At 35.7% G+C, this 26,877-nt stretch overlaps 4 protein-coding genes across 4 annotated transcripts; 2 read left to right on the plus strand and 2 right to left on the minus strand.

The window, feature by feature from the left end:
• Positions 1–1,745: 1,745 nt before the first annotated feature.
• On the minus strand, positions 1,746–4,610 carry HELRODRAFT_115001 (hypothetical protein; the record flags this gene model as incomplete). The annotated part of the gene is made up of 10 exons (XM_009028696.1): positions 1,746–1,844; positions 2,061–2,267; positions 2,393–2,573; positions 2,734–2,782; positions 3,009–3,120; positions 3,280–3,388; positions 3,480–3,633; positions 3,893–4,085; positions 4,223–4,291; positions 4,557–4,610. 10 exons carry the CDS (start codon positions 4,608–4,610, stop codon positions 1,746–1,748), a joined length of 1,227 nt encoding a protein of 408 aa, XP_009026944.1.
• A 2,047-nt stretch (positions 4,611–6,657) lies between these two features.
• Positions 6,658–13,544, plus strand: HELRODRAFT_157737 (hypothetical protein; the record flags this gene model as incomplete). Its single annotated transcript, XM_009028697.1, has 19 exons — positions 6,658–6,714; positions 7,444–7,647; positions 7,789–7,902; positions 8,001–8,135; positions 8,419–8,536; positions 8,650–8,918; positions 9,457–9,568; positions 9,803–9,889; positions 10,040–10,151; positions 10,268–10,400; positions 10,948–11,316; positions 11,480–11,616; positions 11,731–11,773; positions 11,847–11,946; positions 12,091–12,439; positions 12,561–12,735; positions 12,864–12,994; positions 13,142–13,243; positions 13,424–13,544. The coding sequence occupies 19 exons, from the start codon at positions 6,658–6,660 to the stop codon at positions 13,542–13,544; spliced, it is 2,868 nt and encodes a 955-aa protein (XP_009026945.1).
• A 2,350-nt stretch (positions 13,545–15,894) lies between these two features.
• HELRODRAFT_102867 (hypothetical protein) lies at positions 15,895–24,075 on the plus strand. Its single transcript, XM_009028698.1, has 22 exons — positions 15,895–16,345; positions 16,558–16,626; positions 16,799–16,996; positions 17,368–17,427; positions 17,587–17,790; positions 18,083–18,196; positions 18,372–18,506; positions 18,671–18,788; positions 19,044–19,312; positions 19,507–19,618; positions 19,751–19,837; positions 19,997–20,108; positions 20,222–20,354; positions 20,747–21,115; positions 21,194–21,330; positions 21,414–21,631; positions 21,942–22,151; positions 22,258–22,396; positions 22,581–22,755; positions 22,819–22,949; positions 23,183–23,284; positions 23,465–24,075. Exons 1-22 carry the CDS (start codon positions 16,331–16,333, stop codon positions 23,583–23,585), a joined length of 3,228 nt encoding a protein of 1,075 aa, XP_009026946.1. The 5' UTR covers positions 15,895–16,330; the 3' UTR covers positions 23,586–24,075.
• A 102-nt stretch (positions 24,076–24,177) lies between these two features.
• On the minus strand, positions 24,178–26,135 carry HELRODRAFT_179923 (hypothetical protein; the record flags this gene model as incomplete). The annotated part of the gene is made up of 3 exons (XM_009028699.1): positions 24,178–24,678; positions 24,774–25,062; positions 25,261–26,135. 3 exons carry the CDS (start codon positions 26,133–26,135, stop codon positions 24,178–24,180), a joined length of 1,665 nt encoding a protein of 554 aa, XP_009026947.1.
• Positions 26,136–26,877: the final 742 nt, after the last annotated feature.

Below are 26,877 nucleotides of genomic sequence, written 5' to 3' on the forward strand. Positions count from 1 at the left end.
TTCAGAGGCAAGCATGTACTCAAGCAGGCATGCTTACATGCACAGTACACAAGTTCGTTCATGTGCAAATCATTCATTGAATATTTAAAATTTCATTAAATCAATCAAACATTAAACGAATTTGAAGAGAGAGGCATTGATACAAAATAAAAAGGTACCACTTGAAACTGTTAAAATTCATCAAATGGAATATAAAATACCATACTAAACTGATAAAATAATTAAAATCCGTCTAAAACATCATTCTGTTAAAATCAAACAGAAACAAGTATAATAATTTAAAATCAATAAAAATTATGGCAAAATCAATCAGTAACTGAAAAAGAAACATAATCAAGAGTCAATCAATCAATCAATCACAAGCAAACAAAAGATACATGAAATGCTATAAAAACAAGATGGGTAAAACAAATAATAGAATGAACGTAATAAGCGAGCCACATTTAACAACAGGCATATCACATCTCAACATAAAGAGCACTCCCTTCAAACAGAATTAAACATGTACTGATTCCATACGTACTGAATCAATATGACGATTAGCAAACTTCAAATATTTAAAAAGGAGCAACGAAACATCACAAGTAAACATGAAAAACGTGAATACTGCAAAGAACTAACCACCACCATCATCATAATTACTATTATTATAAACATTACTTCAACACTACTAACATAATAACCTAGCAGGAAGTATCAAATGAGCTAGCTACCTTCACAACGAAACAATTTAAATAATCATGCACGGTACTGAGATGTACCCTTTTTTTCATCCTTTATGATGCAGCTCAGTCAGTCAAACGTTGAGCTGCTTAAAGTTGTACTGCCCACCCACCCCACACTATGTACGTACGTACGCACCTCATCGAACAGGTACGACGGTCTTCATAAAGTTTCGGACAGACAGCATTCGAACCAAGCCACCGGGTAATGACAGCGCGAGAGATGGCACTTCTAGGACTGAGCTAACTCGTTGACCGGCTACAAATGATTGGAATTCAGTTCAATGGAATCATAAGTAAACTACTAAACTGCATATAAAAATAAACTCACCACCGACCTTCAGCGCAACTAATTCTGCCGACTAACTTGCCCAACCCGCCCTACCTCCCCCTCTCCCTATCTAAATACGTAACTGACGAGTGGACACCCTCATTTCATGATGAATAAATCAAGAAAATAATTGCACAACCGAATGAATGAAGAAATAAATAAACGAATAAGTTACTGTTTTAAATAACAAAAGTAAAAAATCTTCCAACAAAGGATAAAATTTCATAATTTGAAGAAGCCGACGGACCACGAACGGCCTACGCGTGTAATTAACGAATCATGACAACCGAACGTCTGTAACGAAAACCAGTGACATTGTGATTGAATGAATGAATGATTGAATGAATGAATACATAAAATATTAAATTCAGTGATTGATCAAACGAAAAAATGAATGAATGAATGAGTTGAATGACTGCATGAATGAATTGAAATAGAAATGAATGCGAGCACTAGACAAAGGATGGAGAGCAAGAAATACCAGCATTACGTACAATTGAATGAATAGATGAATAAACAATCAATCAACCAATCAACCAATCAACCAATCAATCAATCAATCAATCAATCAATCAATCAATCAATCAATCAATCAATCAACCGACCGCTCAGCCAACCAACAAATTAGCCAATCCAAACGAAAATTGATTGGTTGATTGACTGGTTATAGAAATTCACTATTCGCATCCTATTTATCTCTTATTGGCAATATTATTGTCCTTATTCTTTGTAGTGCTTTGCTGCTTGATCGTGAAGACGTTGATGTTGTAGTGATGTGCTAGTTCTTTGACCTGTTTGTGGGTGGCAGGGCAACATTTGAAAATTTAGAATTTTTTATTGGGGGTCATCATTAATGACTGTTGATATGGAAATAAAAACATTAGCAACGAAAAACGTATAAACGTAACCAGGAGAACATTAACAAAGAACAACAAAACTAACAAAGAACAACAGCAACGTCAGTAACAACAACAACAACATTCCATTCCAACCTAACAAAGACTAACCACATAGATACCGTAATGCAGATGAACAGCACTTGCCAGTAAGAAGTATGATAGTAACATGAAGAGTTCCAAATAGACGAGTGTGATCGGCGCCACTGCTGATGAGGTCATGGAGTGCAGGACGATGTTGATGGTGAGAGCAGGCAGTAACAGCATGTTGAAACATTCAGCTCGCGTGTTGCTCATGCCATTGACAATACATCTGCACTGTTTGAATGTTGTTGTTGACGCAATTTTCAAATAGGGATGTGCGAGTAACAAAAAAAAATGACTGATAGCCAACTATAGAAAAAATACTCATCTAATTCTCTAGACAGCATACTCATACTAACAGTTATGTTGGAATAAACAGCTCCAAACGTCAGCATGAAGATTCTCGTGTGCATGTTGAATATATGACAGTGTGAGGCGTGGATCCAGTAAGTGAAGAGGATGCACTGAAGGACCATCGGGGTCAAAGGTCGTAAAGATTCGTACATGGATAACATCTTGCCTGTTTTGTTTCTGTACGATCTGTGTGTGTATGTGTGGTGTGTGTGTGTGAATGTATGCATTGTATGTTGAGTGAGTGTGTGAGTTGTTTTGGGGGTTAGTTGAAAAACTATTTTTAATCAATTCAATTATAAGCAAATGAATAAAACATGAATGAATGAATGAATGAATGAATACCAACAAGTAAATATTATAGAGACACATTGGAATGCCCATGCCCCAGACTGAAACTGTCGTTCATGGCAGGTTCACCAATTGTGTATTCATTTGGTTTATTGAATAGTCAAGCAATCCATTAAATTGAATTAACAAAGTGTCATTGTGAATTGCAATTGGACTAATTCATTAAAAAATACAAGAGTGAATGCACAACAAGGCATCTCACTGACTGAATGAATGAATGTTTGAGTGACAAAATGAATGAAGGAATGATAGAGAAGACAGAAGAGAACTAACAATGAACCATGCATTCAAAGACATGGCCAGCAGTGCACCCCCCCTCCCAAATTTCAACTTTCCATACTTTTGTACCCCATAAGTAGGTCAGGAAAAATATTAAGGTCATGCCCTGTCAATGTTTTTGTTGATGTTGTTGTTGACACTGCAAAGACTGTTTGCAGTTGTTCTGATAGCAGTTTATGTTATTTTTAAATAATAGACCATCGAAGCATAGGATAAGTAATGAGCTGATGATCAAAGATGGAAGTAGCACCACACTGCCACTAACCAGCTGACTGATGTCATAGCCCCAGGGTAGGTAGAGAACTCCGGTGTTGTATTTTTCCCAATGCGTGAAGAAGAACATGATTGCGATTGACAGCAGAACGTAATATAACCTGGGTAATAGGGAAGTTGCTAACGAATGAAAGAACATGCCAAAAAAGATTTGACAACCAATCACATCAAATGGCATACAAATGAGCAAACCTTATTGGAGGGAGTTGACTATCCCCACAACCAATGATTGAGTAGAGACAGAGGGGCATGATAACTGAAGCCAAACTATCCAATCCATGGTCCATCAGCTCACCCAGTGGGTTGCTACTTCCAGTTCGACGAGCCTGTTTGCCATCAGTCCCATCTATGAAATCATTTTCAATAGTTTACAATTAAGCAACATTATCTTTATGAGCATATTCAATAAAAGTTTCGACTTATGTAAGCATGAAGGTTGAACTTTGTAACACATTTGATAAAATAAAATGCAGTAATGTCAAATCTATTTTGAAAAATTTGAAAATCTCAACAGAAGAAGTTATATTATAAAAATGAAAACAAGCTTAAATTAAAAGTGAACTTTAAAATTATTATATTGAGAAGATGATAAAAAGCTTACCGACCTAGTTGATGAGCCCAGAAAAATGAGAAACCAGCAACCAGGAAGATGAAATCAGGAATGGGAGGATAGGCGAGTTGCAAATCATTAGAGGCCTCATAATTGTAATCAAAAATTGTGAATAGGAGTAACGTGATAACAAGCAGCATAAAACCAGAAAATGTCAACACATTTGGAGCCAGCCACATTGGGTAGAACTAAATTTTCAAAAAATTATTAAAAATGAAAAAAAGATAATTTGCAAGTTTTTAATAGAAAATAACACAAGAATAGTTAATGTGATTTCTCTCACTAAGTCTAACTAAACTAATAAATAAATTACAATCATAAGTACCTTGACAAGCCAATTCCAGAATGGGTGCATAATGTAAATGCTGACAGGACTTGTGTCCACTGAACTGTACTTTTGTGTTTTGTCACAAATTCAATTTAATTAAATTATAAGTAACAACACACACACGCGAGCACACACACCAACATAACCATCTCACATTCAATTCTATTCTGCAGACCAACAACATGACCATCATCATCCCATCTCATCAGATATCAAAATATGGGACAAACTAAAATCCTAATCTTACTAAAAGTTACAGATAAAATAAAATTAAACAAAAAATCATCCAAAATAATTTAAATTGTTAGTTAAATTAAATTATCAAAATTACTTTATAGTTGTCAAATCCGAGAAGCACATTTTTCGACAAATATTTGAACTCCATTTTTTTTAAAAAAGGACTTACAAATTTTTTTTAATGTTGTTCTAATCAATAAAGTTAGCTTTACTAGAAATGTTATAGCGCTGCATCAATAAAAATGATAACAGTAATATATTTAATAATAAAAATAGTAATAATAACTATTATAATGTTAATATATTTCTATTTATATAATTACCGTAATTGAAACAATTAAACCAACAGGTAAGGGAAAAAGGATTAGCTTGAATCATGGTGAAGCCACTAAAAGAACAATGAACAAACATGTGAACATATCATATACTTAGAATAACAAACAGACTAAGGAACGAAAATGCGAACAGACTAACAAACAAACATGTGAGCCAAAGAACAAACAAACACGTAAACAGACTAACAAACAAACATGTGAGCCAAAGAACAAACAAACACGTAAACAGACTAACAAACAAACATGTGAACAAACTAACGCACAAACACGGGATTAGACTAACAACCAAAAATCGTGAACAGACTAACAGACAAAATATGAACAGACTAACAAGGAAACATGTGAAAAGCTAAAAAAACAAACTAAAAAAGAATCAAACGAAAGAAAATGAAAGAAGAAAACTGGCCATCAAACCAGCGTTAAAATGAACGAATTACAAAATATCAAATAAATAAACTTCAAAACTATGAAATCGCCATGAACTGATTGGAACCAGGTTGAACAAGGTTGAATAACTTCAAACAAATCACAAGCAATGGTGAACAATGAGCCCGCATTGATAATGTAATAATAAACTAGACTGGTGCCTGCAAGCAACGTCATGTGGTTAAACAACAACAGCAGCAGCAGCAGCAACAACAACAACAGCAACAACAACAAATAACTAAACGGCAAACAACAACAAAATCCAAACAAAATTATCAAACGTTAAATAAACACAACAATACTATAAAAACAGAAATATTTATAAAAGGGCGAAACAATACAGATGTAAAAAAGAAAAGCATCTTATAACGTAGAGTTAAACGTACGCGAATTAACAAATTAGACAAATTAAATAAACAACAACAACACAATAAAAAATAAGAAACTCTTCTTTTTCTTTTCCTACCAAGCCATAACCCGCCACCAATGAATGAGCGTCTAACAATCACATCAACACGTGAGATACAATGGCAATGAGTGATCTGGAACCGGCCAAAACACGTTTCAATAGGCAAAGATTAAATCAATTAAGCCAGATTAACTAAAAATACTATTACCTATATATACTATTAACTATGTATACTATTAACTATATATATATATATATATATATATATAAGACGGGATTTAAAAGACGCCGGTTTAGGTAAATCAACATTGTCATATTAAGCTGCAATTGGACTTAGGATAATTTAATGACAGGTCTTAAATATTGGATAATAATAATTTGATAAGCAAGACTGCTTGAAATAATAATAATAACAATAATAATAGTTATTATTATTATTATTATTTTAGAAATTAGGTGCGTAAGAGCGGGAAGTGATTTTAGGAATAATTTAAATATAGAGTGCTCCGTTTGGACGCATCGGCAGAAATGGTTGGTTGATTGATCTTTGCTGCTTCTTACATTTATTGTAATATGAATGAATATGAATCAATAGAAATGAATACAGATGATTATAAATGAATATATAAATGATTAGTATGGTCATCCAGCTTTTAGGACACCCACTTTAACTTCACATGTTTGTTTCTATGGCACAAACCTCGTTATCGACTTTGTGACAACTTCACGCCGTTCGATTGAGCTGCTTTAAAAAGATAATTGACAGTAAATGCTCCAAAAAATAAATTTCAAATATTTGCTGTAAATGCTTGACTTTCCAATGTAAGCGCCAATGTGGAAAGCTTGTATTTATTCTCTTTATTTATATCCTAGGTATGTTTGTTATGTAATAAAAAGTACAATTTTAGAGATATGAGCGTGGTTTTTCGTTTTTTCACTTGTTCCAAAAACAATCTTATATAGTGCTCTTATAATTAACAATTATTACAAAAACCGGACAGCAAAGAAAGGCTGGAGGAGGAGGAATGACGAATCTCTCGTTCAGCGAGGGCGGAGAGTTCACCTCTGTCGATCTATCTTTGGTTAGCGAAGCGTTGAAGTTATAAATATTATTAATAATTATTTATAATAATTTATTATTAATAATTATTATTATTTTTAATTATATGTTGGCTGGTTATGCTTGCGTCCGATAATGATGATGACGACGATGACGGCACGACAGGTGCAACCGAGCAGTTTCGACCCAGCAGCAGCTATCCATCCAGGACCCATGCAGACGATCAACTCACAAGTCGCACTCGTCAGTGACATCATCATCAACAACAACAACAACAGTGATGGCATCAACAACAACAATAACATCAACGGCAAAGTGTCGACAAAAGACAGGAAGAGGACGAAAAGAAAAGGCAAACATAACATTGAAAATCTTAAAACTGAGATGGAAATGGTCAAGACATTCACTCTTTTTGAAAAATATAAATTATTTCTTTTAAAAAAACCTGTATTATTTAGAAAATTTTCAGCAGCAACTTATCTTATTCATTTACTTGTTCATTTGAAAATGTAGGATGAACACAAAATAAGTTTGGAAGAGTTGGTTGGAAGATTAGAGACAGATCTTGCCACGGTATTCAAATACATTAATATTTTTCTAACTATTCATTTTTTTTATTTATTATTCTAACAATAATGGTTTTATACAAATAAAATACACATACTTTCATCGGTAGCTGTAGTAAAACGTTAAAAATTGAGAACATTATTAGGCCAGCCAGCCAACCGACAACAAACAAACTGACCAACAGGGTCTTAGCGAATCAGATGCTCAGAAGAGACTCGCCAGAGATGGACCGAACGTGTTGACTCCACCCAAAGAGAAGGGAGCATTCATCAAATTTATTGAGATAATGTTTGGAGGGTTTGCCATCTTGCTCTGGGGAGGTTTCGTGTTGGCACTCATCGCTTACGGCATCCAATTCTTAAATGACAGCAATCCGCCGAAAGATAACGTTAGACGTCTACTAATGAATTTTTTTTCTTTCATTCATTTCCTCTCAAAGATGGCGTTACAAGAAAAAATACAAATGATCATTAACTACGCCGCTAACACTTCACAATTCGAGCTACCAACAACTTGAACAACCACGCAGCTCTACCTGGCAATCGTCTTATTTGCCGTCGTAGCAATAACAGGAGCATTCTCATACTACCAGAACTATTCAAGCTCAAAAGTCATGGACTCTTTCAGGAATCTCATACCTCAGGTTTCTGTCGGGAAGATGGCTATGCTGGTGTAAAAATTATGACCTTTGTTGGGTCTGGCTAATTCTGAATGTGTAAAATAAAAATAAACAACGAACAGATAGCAACAGTCATTCGTGATGGGAAGAAGCAAAGCATGGAGGCCTTGAAGCTGGTGGTCGGAGATGTGGTCGACGTCAAGTTCGGCGACAGAGTCCCTGCAGATATCAGAATAATAGAGAGCTCATCTTGCAAAGTGAGCCACTATCACCCGAATTTTTATACGTTATCTTTCGTGATATTGTGAACAAATGTAAAGAGCGTTTGCGTCAGAGAATTCAACGACGCGCGCACAGTGCATGCGAATGTGCGGCGTAAAAACCGCACACAGCACAGCAAGCATAAGAGGCTGGGATGTTGCTGCCCCGTCTTGTCATTACGCTGCTAGTTATGCTACTAAACAAATTTTGTTTGAAAATTTAAAGAAATGATAAAATATGTAATAACTGAACTGCTGAACAATTGATGACAAAATGAAGGTTGACAACTCTTCGCTGACTGGCGAGTCGGAACCACAAGTACGTGGGGCAAAATGCACTCACGACAATCCGTTAGAAACAAAAAATGTGGCTTTCTTTTCAACAAACGTCATTGAGGGTTAGCTAGTCATTCTCTAATTTTTTGATATGTACATTTTATTTCATAAAATTATCCACATAGTCACCATCATTCTCAGCACAACAACAACTACAACGACATCAACAACACAGGCACGGCACGAGGTATAGTAATACGAACAGGCGATGAGACGGTGATGGGCAGGATAGCCAACTTAACATCGGGACTCGGTGACTCCGAGACAACATTGAGCAAGGAGATGGCTTACTTCGTCAGGCTCATCATCATCATCTCAATCACTGTGGCTACGTTCTTTTTCACCATCGCTATGCTTTTCGGCTACAACTGGTTGAAAGCGATCGGTTTCTTGATAGGAATCATCATGGGCAACGTTCCAGAAGGTCTGCTCACACAAATCTGTGTTAGTACCAACTAATCTCCATTTTTAATTGTAGACGTATTTTTCCACAATCACATAAGTGATAAATTACAACTACTCTTAACATCCGTTTGTTTTATACAAATAACACACATACACACATCTAAATATATATATTTATATATAAATATATACATATATATATATATATATATATATATATATATATATATATATGTTTATTTATAGTTAATATATTCACTTTATATGGACATGAACAGTGCTCTAATTTGTAAAATATTTAATATTAAATAACGACACGATTTGGAAAAACCTTTTATTCTGAAACGATTATAAAAGAAAAGAAGATTAAACGCAAATGAATTACAAAATTGAAATAATTATATCATCGAACGTTAACTTCAAATAAAATAACCTTCTCAATAAAATTTGCCGCGTTCTAAATAATGTCCATTGCCGATGGCTTAGTAACAGACAGATTTATGATTCTATCACTTTACGATGGATACTTGCTTAACGTACGACCCGGTTTGCGTGATGCTTCCATTTGCCCAAGCAGGTGATGTTGACATTGACAGCCAAAAGGATGGCAAAAAAGAACTGCCTGGTGAAAAATTTAGAGTGTGTGGAAACTTTGGGGTCATGTTCTGCCATCTGTAGTGACAAGACCGGTAAGTTTTTCGCTGGTTCATCAATGTACTTGATGTTTCAATATGCACACAGTACATATTCATGCATGCAGACACGTATTCATATTTATATATATTTATATATTTATGAAAATTTATAAAGCGCATTTTTAAATGATTTTAAAAAGTGCCTCCACAAATTAAAAAATACAATCTTTCGCCTAACTTTTTGATTTCTTAACGGGTAATAATTTTTAGCAACCTTCCCCTGGTCAGGAACCCTAACACAGAACAGAATGACGGTCGCACACATGTGGTTCGACGAGAAGATTTTTGAAATTGACACGAACGAAGACCAGAGAGGTGCCAGACCGACCGATGTTTTATTAACTTTAAACGTGGTGTATGGTGAAAATTAATCAATTGATTGAAGATGTGAATGAATTAGACAGTTTTAAATAAAATTAATGATAAAATAGACTGAATAATACAACGTTATTGAACATGTGGCAGGCGCTCTCTACTCTCAAGACATGCCGACTTGGGTGGCCCTATCCAGGGTAGCGATGCTCTGCAACAGGGCCGAGTTCGCGGATGGCCAACAAAAGCTTCCCATACTCCGAAGGTGTGTTGACTTTTTAAATACGTAGATGAAATTTGCGTGGCAGTGTCAATAAGAACATAACAGTAATAAAAAACGTAAAGTTCATCTACGTCATCACCATCACCTTGATTGAACAGGGAATGTAGTGGGGATGCTTCTGAATCGGCCTTACTAAAGTGCTGCGAGATGGCCATCGGAAATGTGGAAGGGTTCAGAAAACAAAACAAGAAAGTGGCTGAGATCCCTTTCAACTCAACAAATAAATATCAAGTAAGTTCTATGTCGATCGTCTTTAATAAATTTAGCCCTCTTTCTACTTGGGTTCAATGGGCGAACATCGCCCATCTTCTTGCTTGCAGTTGAAATAATAAATACAACGTCCATATATTAAAAAACAACCCATTTATTGTGCCCAAGAAATGAAATGACTTACAGACATTGACACGTGAACATCGATCAAACTCGACTACTAATTTGCACCAACCTGTCAACAAGTCTTCTTCTGCTAATAAAAATTTTTCTTTTCGTGCACCTCTTCCCTGGAACAACTTGCCCTCTTATGTCAGAAAATAATTATCAATAGATCTATTTAAAAAGAAATTAAAGCTCTCTTTGAAGGCATTTGGGAGCGATATCGATGGCAACTTATACTGAGCGCCGCTGACGCTATGCATAGGGCGCTGTATAAAGTATATATTATTACAGTATGACGAATAGTCTTTTTACACACACACACACACACACACACACACACACACAATTGCATATGCGATACAACTTTTAATGATGTACGATTATTATTTTTCTACAAAAATAGGTTTCAATCCACGAAGTCCTGCTGAACAATGAATTGCAGAACGTGCTGATGATGAAGGGAGCACCGGAAAGGATATGGGAGAGGTGTTCTACTATATTAAATAACGGAGAAGCCCAACAAATCGTTAAACAAAATCATCTTTCATTCCAAACTTCTTACGACAATTTGGGAGGACTCGGAGAAAGAGTTTTGGGATTCGCTCAGTACATTCTTCCCAAAGATGAGTTTCCAATTGGCTACAATTTTAATACAGAAAACCCAAACTTTCCGTTGCAAGAGTTGTGCTTTGTTGGTTTGATGGCCATGATCGACCCACCTCGAGCCAGCGTCCCCGATGCAGTTGCAAAATGCAGACTGGCCGGCATCAAAGTACAATTTTTTACGCAAACACTCTTCGTTCAATATTTTATACTTATATTTAACTGCAACTGCAATAGATTGAAAAATTATTTCATTGTAGACAAAATATTTTTATATAGCGTTTAAACGAAATAAAGCTTGAACAAATTCCATTAAATAAATTTCCGGTTAGGTGATAATGGTGACAGGAGACCACCCGATCACAGCGAAGGCAATAGCGAAAATGGTTGGCATCATATCTCCTGAGAATGTGACTGTTGAAGAACTGGCCAAGATGAGAGGCGTGCCTGTGGAAGACATTGATCCGAGGTCGGTTAAATAACAAAACATTCAATATCATATAAATTTTTCAACAAATGTGTTATGGTTAAAAATGTAATTTTTGTTGACAGCTTTACTAAACGATCTAATAACATTTCAGAGCTGCGAAGGCATGCGTGGTCAACGGAGGTCAATTGAAGGAAATGTCAAATGAAATGTTGGATGACATCCTCATGAACCACACGGAAATTGTCTTTGCACGCACATCCCCGTAACAGAAGTTGATAATTGTTGAGGGCTGTCAGAGGTTGGGCCACATTGTGGCCGTCACAGGAGACGGTGTCAATGATTCACCTGCTCTTAAGAAGGCAAACATCGGTTGGAAATTTTTATATGCAAACCTTGTTGCTTAAATGTAATACTGTAATCGCAGTTGCATATGAACATTTTTCGTTATTCAGATACAAATCTACGTTAATTAATAACAAATGGTAATAACTGATCTTACTTATAACCAACCAGGAATAGCCATGGGCATAACAGGAAGTGACGTCAGCAAGCAGGCGGCTGACATGGTTCTTCTTGACGACAACTTCTCTTCCATAGTAACAGGGATAGAAGAGGGAAGATTGATATTTGATAACTTGAAGAAGACGATAGCCTACACGATAACCCACATCATCCCAGAGATGTCGCCGTTCCTTATGTACATCATATTTAGCGTGCCCCTGGGGGCGGGAACTATCACGATCCTCTTCATCGACCTGGGCACCGACATCATCCCCGCCATCACGCTGGCCTACGAGAAAGCTGAAAACGACATCATGCTGAGGAAGCCGAGAAACATGAAGGACAAACTCGTCAACGATACGTAAGTTGACTGCGGTTGGCTACCATGCTAGCGAGACAAATCATAATAATTCTTGATGCAATTAACAAAATGTTTGTGGCATTGAACAAACGTCCATTTTATTATTAAATTAACAACTCAGAATGATAATGTTGGCGGGCTTGCAATACGGATTCACGGAAGGAATGGGATGCGTTTTCACTTACTTCTGCGTCTTCTCTCAGTTCGGATTCTTTCCACGGACACTTTTGAGTCTCCGGGCTGAATGGGAGAACCCTGCCAACAACAACCTGGTGGACGATTATGGACAGGAGTGGGTGCGTACTTGTCCATTACTTATTTCGTATTTATTTAATTCCCACCTCTGCTCACGACAAACACATCTAATTAACACAAATATATTCAAGAAAATAATAAATATGACACCGCAATGTTAATGTTCCAGTCCTACTCGGAACGTCTGGTAGCCCAGTACACTATGTATTCAACATACTTCATGTCCATAGTGGTGGGACAGTGGTTCAATCTAATGGTCTGCAAGACAAGAAGAAATTCTTTGCTGGAGCAAGGAATGGTGTACGTGGCTCCTTATTTTTACATATGTAATGTCGATATCTCTCTTTCTTGTCGGTTCGATCATCGCAACCATTAAAATCGCGGTCGTCATCATGAGTTTCAACGTAGCTTGTTAATTTATCATCTTATTTTTTTTCGTCTCAATAGCAACAAGCAGTTGATAGTGGGATTGTACGTTGAAACAGCTGTTTGTCTGTTCCTATGTTTCTGCCCTGGTCTTCAGGAGCCTCTTCAGTTTTACCCCATACAGTCAGTCCCCTTTTTAAATCTTCATCAAGATATCTCTAATAAAATCATTTCAAATCATTCATTCAACAGCTCTGGTTGTCCTAAAAATTTCGTCATAAAGAATATTGATAAGATTCTGAATGATAATTTTACAATGATGTCGTTTGATTTTAATTATAATTTGTGGAATTTCCAAAACAGCTGGTCCTGGTTCATATGTCCCATGCCGTTCGCTCTCTTCATGATGAGCTACGGAGAGATCAGAAAAATCATTGCCAAATTCTACCCAGGAGGTTTCGTCGACAGAGAACTTATCATCTAATACTGTCACTTTTTTTATTTATTATCACAATTTAAATTCATGAAAAGTTAACATTCTGTGTTCATATCAAAAGCTATTTAGATCGGTTGGTTAATAGTTTTCTATCTATTTATTTTACTTTCACCTATATTTCAGGCTTTTGCCTTCAACTTTCTCTTAATATGTTTAATTTTTGAATGGTTTGTAGAATGCTAGATGATTTGTATGATTTCATAAGCGTGTTAACAGATGTAAATAGTTTATCGAAAACTAACCAACGACATGAAATTTACTGCAAATTTCACCAATCAATTTTTTTTATTTTCTACTTCGTTGTCTGTAGGTTAATTAAATAACCATATTTTCTCGTTGAAACTTATAATTTTAACCTTTATACCGGCTAATTCATTCACTACCATACAGTTAAATAACTACTGTCAACATGACGTCATTTCCTCCAACGATTTCGTAAAAAATTACCCATTCTGTTTTAATAGTCTTCTTTGATGTTTTTTAATTAATCAGGTCAAAGTTATACGTGTTGTTTTATGAGTTCTACGAGTTGCTTTACTAGTATTTCACGATTTACGAATTGTTTTACAAGTTTTTTCCGTTTTCCGTTTTGCGATTTGTTTTACGAAGAAGAATGAAAAAAGAAAACTTTCGACAATCGTACCGATACATCGTTTTACATATCGTATCGGTACGATTGGTACAACGTTTCGTTTTACGCGTTGTTTTACCAGTTGTTTTAGAAAAAAGGAAGAGTAAAGAAGCCTTTTTGCAACCGTACCTATACAGAGTTATATGCGGGAATGAACCCTACGTTTGTGGAATGATTCTGTTTTGATTCAACTTCTCAAAACTGTAATTCTGTGAAGTTTCATGGCTTTAATTCTTCTGGTGTCCCGTTGTTTAATGATGCTTTTGAATTCTCCCGCCCAACCTAAATTCGCATTCAACAGTTTCCAAGTTTTTCTACTTTCAATAACGCTTGAAATCTTTTTCCCTTTTCCCTCTGAATTGTAATTACTGTAGTGTTATTATTACAGCCCGAGTTGGAGCAAAATGTGAAAAAAATATTACCTTCAACAACTTTACTGAAACAAAAGATGAAGGAATGTTTCCTCAATTTAGTGCCTTCATGGAATCGGTTAACTATGAAATTTGCATTTTTGCGAACTAGCAAAAAACCATGGATATATGTATATATATATCCATGCAAAAAACGCTATTTTTTGTTTAGCCAATATTGCTAAGGTAAACATTTATATAATTTTTTAGTATATTTAAAAACATTAATATAGAATAATTTAACTAAGGGAAACAATTGTTGACTAATTTTAAATGTTTTTTGAAATGTCTTTCATAAAGTAGTGACATTCAAATAAAATTGTAAAGCAAAACTTGAAAAATTTTCAGGGTATCTGGAGGCCGAAGTTCAAAATTTCGCTTAGAGTCAGAGTGGGAAAATTTCAAATCGTGGAGTCGGAACAGTTTTTATCCGACTCCGACAGCCAGCTTCAACCATGTTTCTTAAGTTTTGACAAAAAAGTTTTATATTCTTTTTACACGCCTGTGCAAACAAATAATTAACTAGGTGAGAATAAAATTTATAGAGGCTGTGTTTGAGTTGGATTGTCCATTAAATTTATGAAGTAATTTTCAAATATCGATAGCGAGACATGTATCGCTTGGTGATTTAAAGTTATTGTGTGTGCAGCGACGGCTGGTTGCTGTTATCATCATGTTTGATCATTTTGTTAACAACGAGCATTTCAAATGTCACCAGTAACAACAGTTGATTGTCAGAGTGCGTGCACATCCAGTTTCAGAAGGAACATGGCTGAGGTCATTAAGAAGATCGATAGATTGTTTCTTGAATAGCGTCTTGACGGATAGTTCCTTGAATGCTGAGGACCGATCCAGATCTGACCGGAATTTTTATACTAAATAAACGCGTTATCTCAATGCAAACAAGTGCAATAGATGAATACATATTAAACAAATATGTACACATACATTTTTGAATGTGCGTTTACACTCAACACACATGCCTCGTACGAATGACAAACACGTGCAGTGCATACATACAACAACAGTGAACACCACACCTGAACAGATTAACTTGTTTCAAACTGATTTGAATAAACACAATAGAAATTTGTAGAAGCATGTAAAACACAATCAAAAGAAAATTTAATACATTTTCTTGCTTGTTTGTTTGTTTGTTTGTTTGCTAGTTGTATTATGACGAAGTTGTTTAGAAAGCTTAAGAATGCACACTGCCTCCATTGTTTGTTGCCAGTGTTCATTTGATATTTGTCTATATACTGTTTTGACCGACCCCAGCATGTTTAGGCTGTGCTGTTAAATAAATCTATTTGTTGTGTGAATCAACTCGACTGCTACGTTCAACAAGTCTGTCAAACTGTATCTATAATATAATGACAATCAATATGAAATACATATGTAATGAAGTTGTAAACAAGTTGTAGAACGTTCTTATATAAATAAGAAGCCAGTGAAAATAAGCTTAAAGTTTGATTAATAAAGGTCCCTGAAGAACGTTCATCTAAAACAAATTGACATAAAATAAAAACTGTTTAAAGGAGTTTTCAAAGTTAAACTTTTATAATAGAGATGGATTGAATTCGTGAAATGAGAGTCTTAGCTGAAAACCTGACAATTGTTTGATTTGCTGAATAACTTTGTTCCGTATATAAGAATACGTTTTTGCTTTTTAATCGTTTAAATTTTTTACAAACTGCAACTTTCCCTTCCAGTTCTTCTTGGCAATCTGGATCATGCCTCACACGAAGGTTTGTTCGGCACTATCACACGAAGTAATGAACCGCCACATTGCCACCACAACACATTACATTCACGATATTCACATTACACAACTATTGTATCAACCTATTAAGTATTAACTAACACTATTTCATCGAACTTTTCAATGTTTCCATCTAAACAATTTTCAAACTTGAATATAAAATATTGGAATGAAATTTGATAAAACAAATGAATGTAGGGACAAGTGAATCCGACATTGCAACTTGGAGATGAATTTACAGAAGTTAACTTGGAAGGTGCTAGTAAGGTGGCGGGCATTTTGCATACAACATTTTTTATTACACGTTGCTAACAGTTATTCATTTCTTCTAGTAATCTTCCTATAATGAAACACAAGTAAAACTATTTGCTTTTGAAATGTACAAATTATTTAATATTTACCAATTTTAAGTTTTATGTCTTGCATCATTATTCTTCAGAACAACGTGTTACGAGGCAAATCTGATAATAACAACAACAACAAAAATGACAACAACTGTAACGACAATAGTGACAACATTAAGCAAAAGCTTAGCAAAACTCTTCCACAGAACCTTAACAAGCCAAATGAAAGCAAGAAAAACAGGGGGGGTAAAGAGAAGAAAGATGTGGAAAGCTTAAAAAAGGAGATGGAGATGGTTGGTTGTTTGATGGATGGGTGGATTGATGGATGGGTGGATTGATGGATGGGTGGATTGATGGATGGGTGGATTGATGGATGGGTGGATTGATGGATGGGTGGATTGATGGATGCATGGATTACTCAAATGGTGCCTCATTGTAAAGTCACGCTGACTCTTGACACAAGCTGTGCCGCTGTATGAAACTTTGTAGATGACTATATAAGTCACAACAACCGCCATATTGAATTTTTGTGCTGTTTTTTGTGCAATCAACATGCCATGAAATTATCATTTTGTTAACAAGAGTTATTTCACGTTGACTGAGGAAAAGTAGTTTAAACAAATTCAAATATAACAAATAAATGAAATTTTTTTATACTTATTAGGATGAGCATAAGATACCATTGAATGAACTGTTGGAGAGACTTGAAACGGATGTTGCAAAAGTATGAAATCTGTACTTAAATTGATGCAGTTGAAACATTATGTCATTTTTAGATTTTCTTAAACCACTTATTCGATAGCCACATAAACATTCATCTTATCACAAAAATATTTCTAACTTTTTAAAAATTCTAAACACGCCCATCCCTGACTGTTATCAGGGCCTGACGGAATCAGAAGCGCACAAACGGTACTTGAGGGACGGACCGAATGCACTGACGCCCCCCAAAGGAAAATCTGCGTTTGTAAAGTTTCTGGAGACGATGTTCGGAGGGTTTGCCCTGCTGCTGTGGATCGGGGCCGCCCTCTGCTTCATCGCTTACGGCATCCAATTCTCATACAACAGCACGCCGCCCAAGGACAATGTTCGCTCTGCACATATTTTGAAAATATTTAAATAACTCTCACAAGACTTTGAGTATAAAACCTTTCTCATTATAGTTTCCGAAATTATTTTCAATATAAAATATTAGGATTGACGTAAAAATTTCAAATTTGAAGCTTTCAAGATTATATGAATGATTGAAGAAAAGTTTGTTTAAATCGTGTAACATTAACTTCATTGTGTTAACAAACATTATCATTAACAATGTATACTCAGCCATGGCACATAACACATAATGTCGATTGATTGATCGATTGATTGATCGATTGTAGCTCTACCTGGCTCTTGTCCTGGTCGGTGTCGTCGTCATCACTGGCTCATTCTCATACTTTCAAGAATTCTCAAGCTCCAAAATCATGGACTCGTTCAAAAATCTCATCCCTCAGGTTATGACGACGACGAAAATGATAATGACAACGATGACGATGTTAAATGTAATTAGAGACCAAAGAACAATAATGAAGACAGCAAGCCATATTTGAATTCAAACGATCGAATGAGATATAATGTTTGATGGAGGTTGAAGTTGAAAATGTTTAAAATTTGAACACTTGACAATAGTACGCTCTGGTTGTCCGGGATGGCAAACAGATAAACATCGAGGCAGAAAAGTTGGTCCTTGGAGATGTGGTGGACATCAAGTTTGGCGATCGAGTGCCAGCCGACGTTCGCATTATCCAGTCTTCTTCCTGCAAGGTCGGCTCGTGTTGAAACGTTTTGTAAAGTCCAACTGTTTCATTTCAATAAGTGTCATATAGATTGTATATAACCATTCTAATAAACAAAAGCATTGATAAATTTAGATTGGAGTGATTATTATTTGTGTTGAACATTTGTTCAATGAACTTCCACGTTGGTAGGTGGACAACTCTTCATTGACTGGAGAGTCGGAGCCGCAGGGTAGGAACACAGAGTTCACGCACGAAAATCCACTTGAAACCAAAAATTTGGCATTCTTCTCGACGAATGTTGTCGAAGGTAGGTTCATCATCTGTGTGCGTGTGACGGCAGTATGCAAGTGTTTAAAGCAAACCGTTCATGCGATGATGCTTCCATTACATTCAATGAATTCGTAAGAACAAAGTTGTAATTAATTATGGTAACACGAGTTTTTAATGTTGCTATTGTCACTGTAATTAGCATTATTATTATCTTCTTCTATCAAACAACAACATTACCATCAAAACAACAACTACTACATCAACAACAACTACAACGACATCAACAACACAGGCACGGCACGAGGTATAGTAATACGAATCGCGGATGAGACGGTGATGGGCAGGATAGCCAACTTAACATCGGGACTCGGTGACTCCGAGACAACATTGAGCAAGGAGATGGCTTACTTCGTGCACCTCATCATCGCCATTGCAGTGACAGTCGCTCTCATCTTCTTCATCATCGCTCTCAGTTTCGGATACAATTGGTTGAATGCCATTGGATTCCTCATCGGCATCATTGTGGCCAATGTTCCCGAAGGATTGCTGTCTACTGTCTGTGTGAGTACGACTACGTTGTTCTCTGTTGCTGCGGTTTCTTTTGTGCCAATTTGCTCACGCGTTATGTACCTCCTTCGTGTTTCTACTGCACGTTTTAACTGTTAAAATTTATGCAATTTGGATTATGTCGTTAAACTAATAATAATGTAGATGACTAACCAATTTATCGACATACCACATTTAACTATGGCCAGGTAATGTTAACATTGACGGCCAAGAGGATGGCAGTAAAAAATTGCCTGGTGAAGAACTTGGAATGCGTTGAAACGTTGGGATCGTGTTCAGCAATTTGTAGTGATAAGACAGGTTTGTTGGAAGATTGATTTTCAAACCGATGATAGTTCAATGACTAAATTTCGTATAAAACCATTCAGACTTACTAACACACAGAGCATTTACAATTACTTACGTTATTTCTAATTGCATGCTATTATTCAGGGACGTTAACGCAGAATCGTATGACAGTAGCTCACATGTGGTTCGACAACAACATTTTCGAAGCTGATGTTACTGAGAGGCAGGATGGTCAGTTGAAAATTTCCTTTCTTTAACTTTATGGCTTCAATTTGATTCTGCCTTTTCGTTTTTAAAATGGTTGGTAATGTGATTTAAGCAATGTATACATTCTTGAATGCAATGGTTAATTAATTTAAAATTTGTCTTCAATCCCTCGCCACCAACCAGGCGCCCTTTACACTCAGGACATGCCTACGTGGGTGGCCCTGTCACGAGTAGCCATGCTTTGCAACAGAGCGGAGTTCAAAAAGGGGCAAGAAACAGTGTCTATACTGAGAAGGTGAGACTGATAATTGAATTGCCATAACGAATAATAAAGTTGATGAAAATGATAGATAATAAATTGGTGATAACATTCAAAATGAACATTCGTCTCAACAATTGACTGTCCAGAGAGTGCAATGGTGATGCGTCAGAGTCTGCACTCCTGAAATGTTGCGAGCTATCGATTGGGAATGTCAGCCAGTTCAGGGCACAGAACAAAAAAGTTGCGGAAATACCTTTCAATTCAACAAACAAGTATCAGGTGGCTTTGTTTTCTAATGTTATCAAGTTGTTTCATGAAGCATTCTGAAATAAATAGGTTAGATTTTCCAAGACAAACACACAATACAAAAAACATACATACATAAAGATGTAAATCTAAAATAAAGACACAATACAAAAAACATACCTATATATAGATTTACCCTAACTGATTTGTCACTAAGGATGGCCCTAGATGTATACCCTAGGTGACCCTTGTCACTAACGATCACTAAGGATGGCCCTAGGGTGGCCATAGTTGTGTATCTTTATGATAAAAAACATACATATAAAGGCGAGTTCACGACAGCATTACGCGAATATTGCAATAAACCCAAAAATATAACATTAGTAAAATAAACTCGAACATAATCTGTAATGTTTAACCGCTAGATTTCCATCCACGAAGTCCTGATAAACAACGAATCAAACAACGTGATGTTAATGAAGGGAGCTCCGGAGAGGATATGGGAACGATGTTCCACTCTTCTTTATAAGGGGAACGACCTTCCGATCAACGAAGAACTTCAAAAGGCATTTCAACTGGCATATGACGAGTTAGGAGGACTCGGTGAAAGAGTTTTGGGATTCGCTCACTACATTCTTCCGAAAGATGAATATCCAATTGGTTTTAGTTTCGATACCGACAGTCCAAACTTTCCATTGCAAGGGTTATGCTTTGTGGGTTTGATGGCCATGATAGATCCACCGAGGTCCAGTGTCCCTGACGCCGTCCTCAAATGCAGACAAGCTGGAATCAAGGTAATTAATGAATGATTTGTGTAAACAAGCTAATCAGACAAAGATAAAAAAATATTCTTTTTCAAAACAACCACTCAGGTGATAATGGTGACTGGCGACCATCCAATCACGGCAAAAGCCATTGCACAAATGGTGGGCATCATTTCTCAGGGTAACGAAACAGTGGAAGACATTGCAAAGAGAAGGGGCGTTCCAGTTGACCAAGTGAACCCAAGGTTCGATGACGGCAATGATGATTATAGTAGCGGTCATAATAATGATGATGACATAAAACTGTTAAATTTAAAAAAAAATTCAGAACTGCTAAGGCATGTGTAGTTCACGGAGGTCAATTGAAGGAAATGTCAAATGAAATGTTGGATGACATCCTCATGAACCACACGGAAATTGTCTTTGCACGCACATCCCCGCAACAGAAGTTGATAATTGTTGAAGGCTGTCAGAGGTTGGGCCACATTGTGGCTGTCACAGGGGACGGTGTCAATGATTCACCCGCTCTTAAGAAGGCAAATATCGGTTGGTACCTTTAAATATACCATTGTAGTTTCTGATGATAATAATAATGTCATTTTATATAGCGCCATGGCAAGCGACTGAGGCGCATTATCATCATTACAACAAGCACACGGTGCATAAATACACGTGAATCAACGCATCACCACTTTTGCATGTGATAAACGGGGATCTTTTTGCATTCGAACCCGGACACTGCATCAACAATGCCAGGCACCTTAGCCATTACACCATCGCGCCGCCTAATGGTTTTTATAATAAAATGAACACAGAAAAAGTAATTTGATATAAAATATTGTTTTCAACAAATCAGGAATAGCCATGGGCATAACAGGAAGTGACGTCAGCAAACAAGCAGCCAACATGGTTCTCCTTGACGACAACTTCGCTTCCATAGTAACAGGGATAGAAGAGGGAAGATTGATATTTGATAATTTAAAGAAAACAATTTCATACACGTTGACTCACATGGTTCCTGAAATGGTTCCTTTCTTGATGTACATCGTTCTAAGTATACCTTTAGGTATGTTTTATGTTCATTCAAATTGTCAATCAAATACTGGTTGCTAATAAAGAATTGTTCAAAATTTGTACATGCAAATAAACTTTAAATGTCGGTATGTGAGCAGGACTAGGAACCATCACGATCCTCTTCATCGATCTGGGCACAGACATCATCCCCGCCATCACGTTGGCCTACGAGAAACCTGAGAATGACATCATGCTGAGAGCACCGCGAAACCTCAATGACAAACTTGTCAACGATGTGTTCGTACTTTTTTCTTGGTTTGGACGGCAACCATCATTTCAATTAAACGAAATGTTCAACAAACCTCAATTTATGTTTGAAAACTATGTTGGAAAATAGTGTTAACTGGATTAATACAAAAAAAGCATACAAACTAATGAATAATAGAGAATGAAAATTTTAAAAATATTATTTGTTGGACAGATTGATAAGTGTGGCAGGACTTGAGAATGGCATCGTTGAAGCACTTGGATGCATGTTCGCCTGGTTTGTTCTCTACGCACAGAGTGGCTTCCATCCAAGTCTCGTGGTCGGAGCACGAGCTGAGTGGGAAAATCCAGCCAACAACAATTTCGTTGACTCCTATGGACAGGAATGGGTAAGTCTCCATTGAACATAATATTACTCATGATGAACAAATAATGCATGTATATACTGGCAGACGTACGCCCAGCGTTGCATCCTGCAGTACACCGGATATTCTGTCTATTTCATGTCAATCGTCATTGGCCAGATGTTCAACTTGATGGTTTGCAAAACCAGAAGAAACTCATTGTTTCAGCAGGGCATGGTGTACGTTCGCTTGTTCATTTCATTCATAAGTTCATTCATTCATTCATTCGTTAATCCATTCATTCATTTTTTGTTCATTTTAAGTAAATTGGTTGGAACTTTAGTCCATAATAAAGATGATGACGACGATGACGGTGTTGATAAACCAGCGATAACATGAAACTTGACAGTCGTTTATATCATGTGCAGTTGATGCCAATACGACTGAAAAAGTTAATACTTTCTTTCTGCAGTAACAAACAGCTGATTATCGGATTGTACTTGGAGATAGGGCTTTGCTTGTTCCTCTGTTATTGTCCCGGTCTGCAGGAGGCACTGGCTTTCTACCCAATTCAGTTAGTTTCGCTCTAAAAATTTTCTTCTGTTCTGCCACCTAATTAAATTATAATTGTAACGTCGTACATACATTCGTGTCATCATACTTTAATGTACCATATCAATCCATTTATTCATCATTCACTCATTCATTCATCATCCATCCATTCATTCGTAACAAACTCACCCATGATTAAAAGCTGGTCTTGGTGGATATGTCCGATGCCATTTGCTCTTTTCATGATGTACTATAGCGAGATCAGGAAACTCGTCGCCAAATTCGCTCCCGGAGGATTTGTCGATCAGGAGCTGATTATATGATGCTTCGAAAGCATGCACGCAGCCAACTTGTTATTTGAATCACATTTCCAACTCTGCTCGGTGCATGCACGAAACTCTACTACTTTTCGTTGCAAGACCAATTCATAAAGGAAATGTTCGTTTCATGAACAAGTGACGCTAGGACGATGTCTAATTTACTAAATTTTTTAATAGCATACACTACAAATCTTAATTTATTTTTTGTCATATTTCCGGATATACATTATTTAATCATATACGATTTTTACACACTTTCCCAAATTTTATTTACATGGTTTTTATCGATGAATGAATGATGATTAAGTATTGTGAATTTTACTGTGTGAATTTTAAACGCGAACCTATGTATTTTATTCATATATTATATAGAACATCAATTCTATTTCCTACATTTTAAAGAATAACTTTTTACTTTACAGCACTGACTGACTCCACTTGATGTATGAAAATTGATTGTAGTGGACCAATAAAAATTATCTCTATTTTATTACTGAAAAGTATGAAAGCTTAAATAATACCCAAAACAAAATAATATTAAAGAAATATCCAAAAACACGCAGGTATATTACATCATTCATGAATAACAAAGCACTTATCTACTTAAAGAAGGTGGCCAATTCAACAAGACATCTGCCACATCTAACTGCAGTATATCGCATTCGCACCCTAACAACGTACTTAAATTAGGCATGGTGCGACTAAAATCCCCATGCACAAATTCTTTAACGTATGTTCCTGCTTGAGTTGTTAAATGCAAAACAAATAAACTTATAACATCAGAATTTAAAACTGGCTTCAAATCCTCTACAGAAGTATTTACTTTAAAAACATCTGAGTCATCTAACTCTTCAAACCTATGAATATTAATGAGATCTATTTTTAACTCATGCACTGTTCTGGTCCTGGTTGCCAGTGGTCGCCTGTGTAGGACTCTTATTGGCGTCTTTTGCTGCAGTTCAATGTCCTTCAACTTGTTTATATTGATGAGTTGGTCGTCACAGATACTACCTTTCATTATGCACAGAGCTTTGTATATTTTCAATTTTTCCTGCTCGCCTTCTTTCAAATGGTGAGTCTCCTCTTTGTTTACCATCTGCATTTTGAATAAAAATTAACATTTTATATTTATTAGTAAATATTTGAAACAATAAATAATAAAATAAAAAAATATGACCAAAGCAAGCTTACTTGTACATCCCTGATAAAAACATCTCTGGACCCCCCATTGATAAACATTTCTATCTTCTGAAATTCTTCATCAGAAACACTGATCTTTCTTGGATTGATAACTTCGATTAGAAATGGCCTGCCTCTGCCTAACATTCTGACATCGACATCTTCACGACCAGATGATGAAAATTTATAATCTCTTGATCCAAATAATTGTTCAGCTATTGGCTTACAGATGATTTCCTCAACAGAGTTTTCAAACTTTTTGATGCCATCAACAAACCACGGAGTTTGACTGAGTGTTCGACTGTGATGAATATAACAATATAAATTTCAGAAATGATAATATATAAAATAAAATAAATGAAATGGTAAATAATAAAAATAATCTAAAATATTTTTGACACCGTGAATATGATAAATCGCCATATCATTTAGTAGTGATAATGAGAAAGATAATGAATTAACTGAAGAACAATTTGTTACTTGCCTGTATTTGTTGTACCTGCCAGCAACAAACACGGATTGATTGGAGCACACAACCACCTCACAATGACAACCAATCAATGGAATACTCATGGGCACTTTACAAAATTTTTTAAAATCTTTACACTTTGTGTCTTTCAATATCTTTGTTATGTTGTTTCTGTTAAAAGCTGAACCAGAATTTTTTCTTTTTTGAAAATCTTTGGGTGACAGATCTTTGAGAAATGAACATTCTCTGTTATCATTTTTATATTCAAAATGAATCTGAATTTCAAAAGGACTTTTCTGGTTAAATGGTCGGTCGAGTTGTCGAGATAATTCAGGACCATTCAGCCATTTCCACACTTCTCTGACAGCTGCAATGCTGTACCTGTCATTAACATAGTTGTTTCTGTTGCAGCTACTGCTGTTGTTAATGTTATTTGAAGCATCTGCCTGATAGACCTCAGGATACAATTCATTTAATGCAACATACACACTATGCTCTCTGATCAACAAACTGACTGGCAATGATAAAGCACAATAAAAGTCAATAAATTCAAAGTTCTGTTTATTAACCATGTCAACGACTTTGGATATAAAATTTGAATTAGAAAAACAAAATGATTTCTGAAGGATGCCCAAACAGGCTCGACAACAAACTTCTGTCCCTCTCTCAACCGGCTTATCAAAATTATCAATGGTCAAACCTTTATTATCATTGTCTACCAAATCATCCATCCATTTGTTAAGTTCGGCAGCATTAATAATTTGATAAATATTCTGATTTTTCACAAATATGAACCTCAAAATGCAGTTGGGGCATAATCCCCAATCTCTCAAACTCCTACCAATTTTTTTAAAATAAACTTCGTCTAATTCAAACTCCGAAATAATTTCTCTTAAAGCAAACATTTTGTTTGAAAGATTTTTCTAGAAACCAGATCAAACAAAAATTAGGTAGTGCTTCTTTAAGCTAAAAAACGCGAATGGCAATTTAAGTTAATGTGAACTAAACGTTAGATTGATGGAGAGCCATTAAAGAGTCGTTATATTATTATATCTTCCTTCAGTATTTATTGAGTAATATGAACTCGTGTTTTGAACACTATATTACAATTCAAATACTACACGCAAACCAAATCATTTCTTCACAAATGGGCATAATATTTTTATTAATTCAAATATAAATAGCATAGAAAATTTTTATAAAATCCGGCGATTAAAAAGCCTCTAACGCACAAAACTAGAATAATCGATCAATTCGAACAATCGGTAGGGCTATTTGTCATGCTTGGATTGTTGGCTTACGAAATAGCATTGATTTTAACGAATAAGCTATATGAAATATTTACTTGACTTAATATGCTTTAAACATTGTAGTAATTTTAATTAATTTCATTTAATAGAATTATGTATTATTAAATTATTTTTGTTAATTTGAATATAAAAATTGCGTTTGCTCCGGTGAAACCCGGTGGCTTACTGAAGCCGAAGGTTGGCTTACTAGGATTGAGCTATAGTCACTCTTTTTTTACACTATTCGATCAAGTTAAAAAATTTTTACTTATGAAATTAAATTAAAATTTTAAAAACGTCAATTTTTAAAAAATTCGTATTTTAAACAAACAAATATAACAAAATATCGACCGATAAA

This window comes from Helobdella robusta (genome assembly GCF_000326865.2).
Source record: "Helobdella robusta unplaced genomic scaffold HELROscaffold_57, whole genome shotgun sequence".
NCBI classification, from domain to species: domain Eukaryota; kingdom Metazoa; phylum Annelida; class Clitellata; order Rhynchobdellida; family Glossiphoniidae; genus Helobdella; species Helobdella robusta.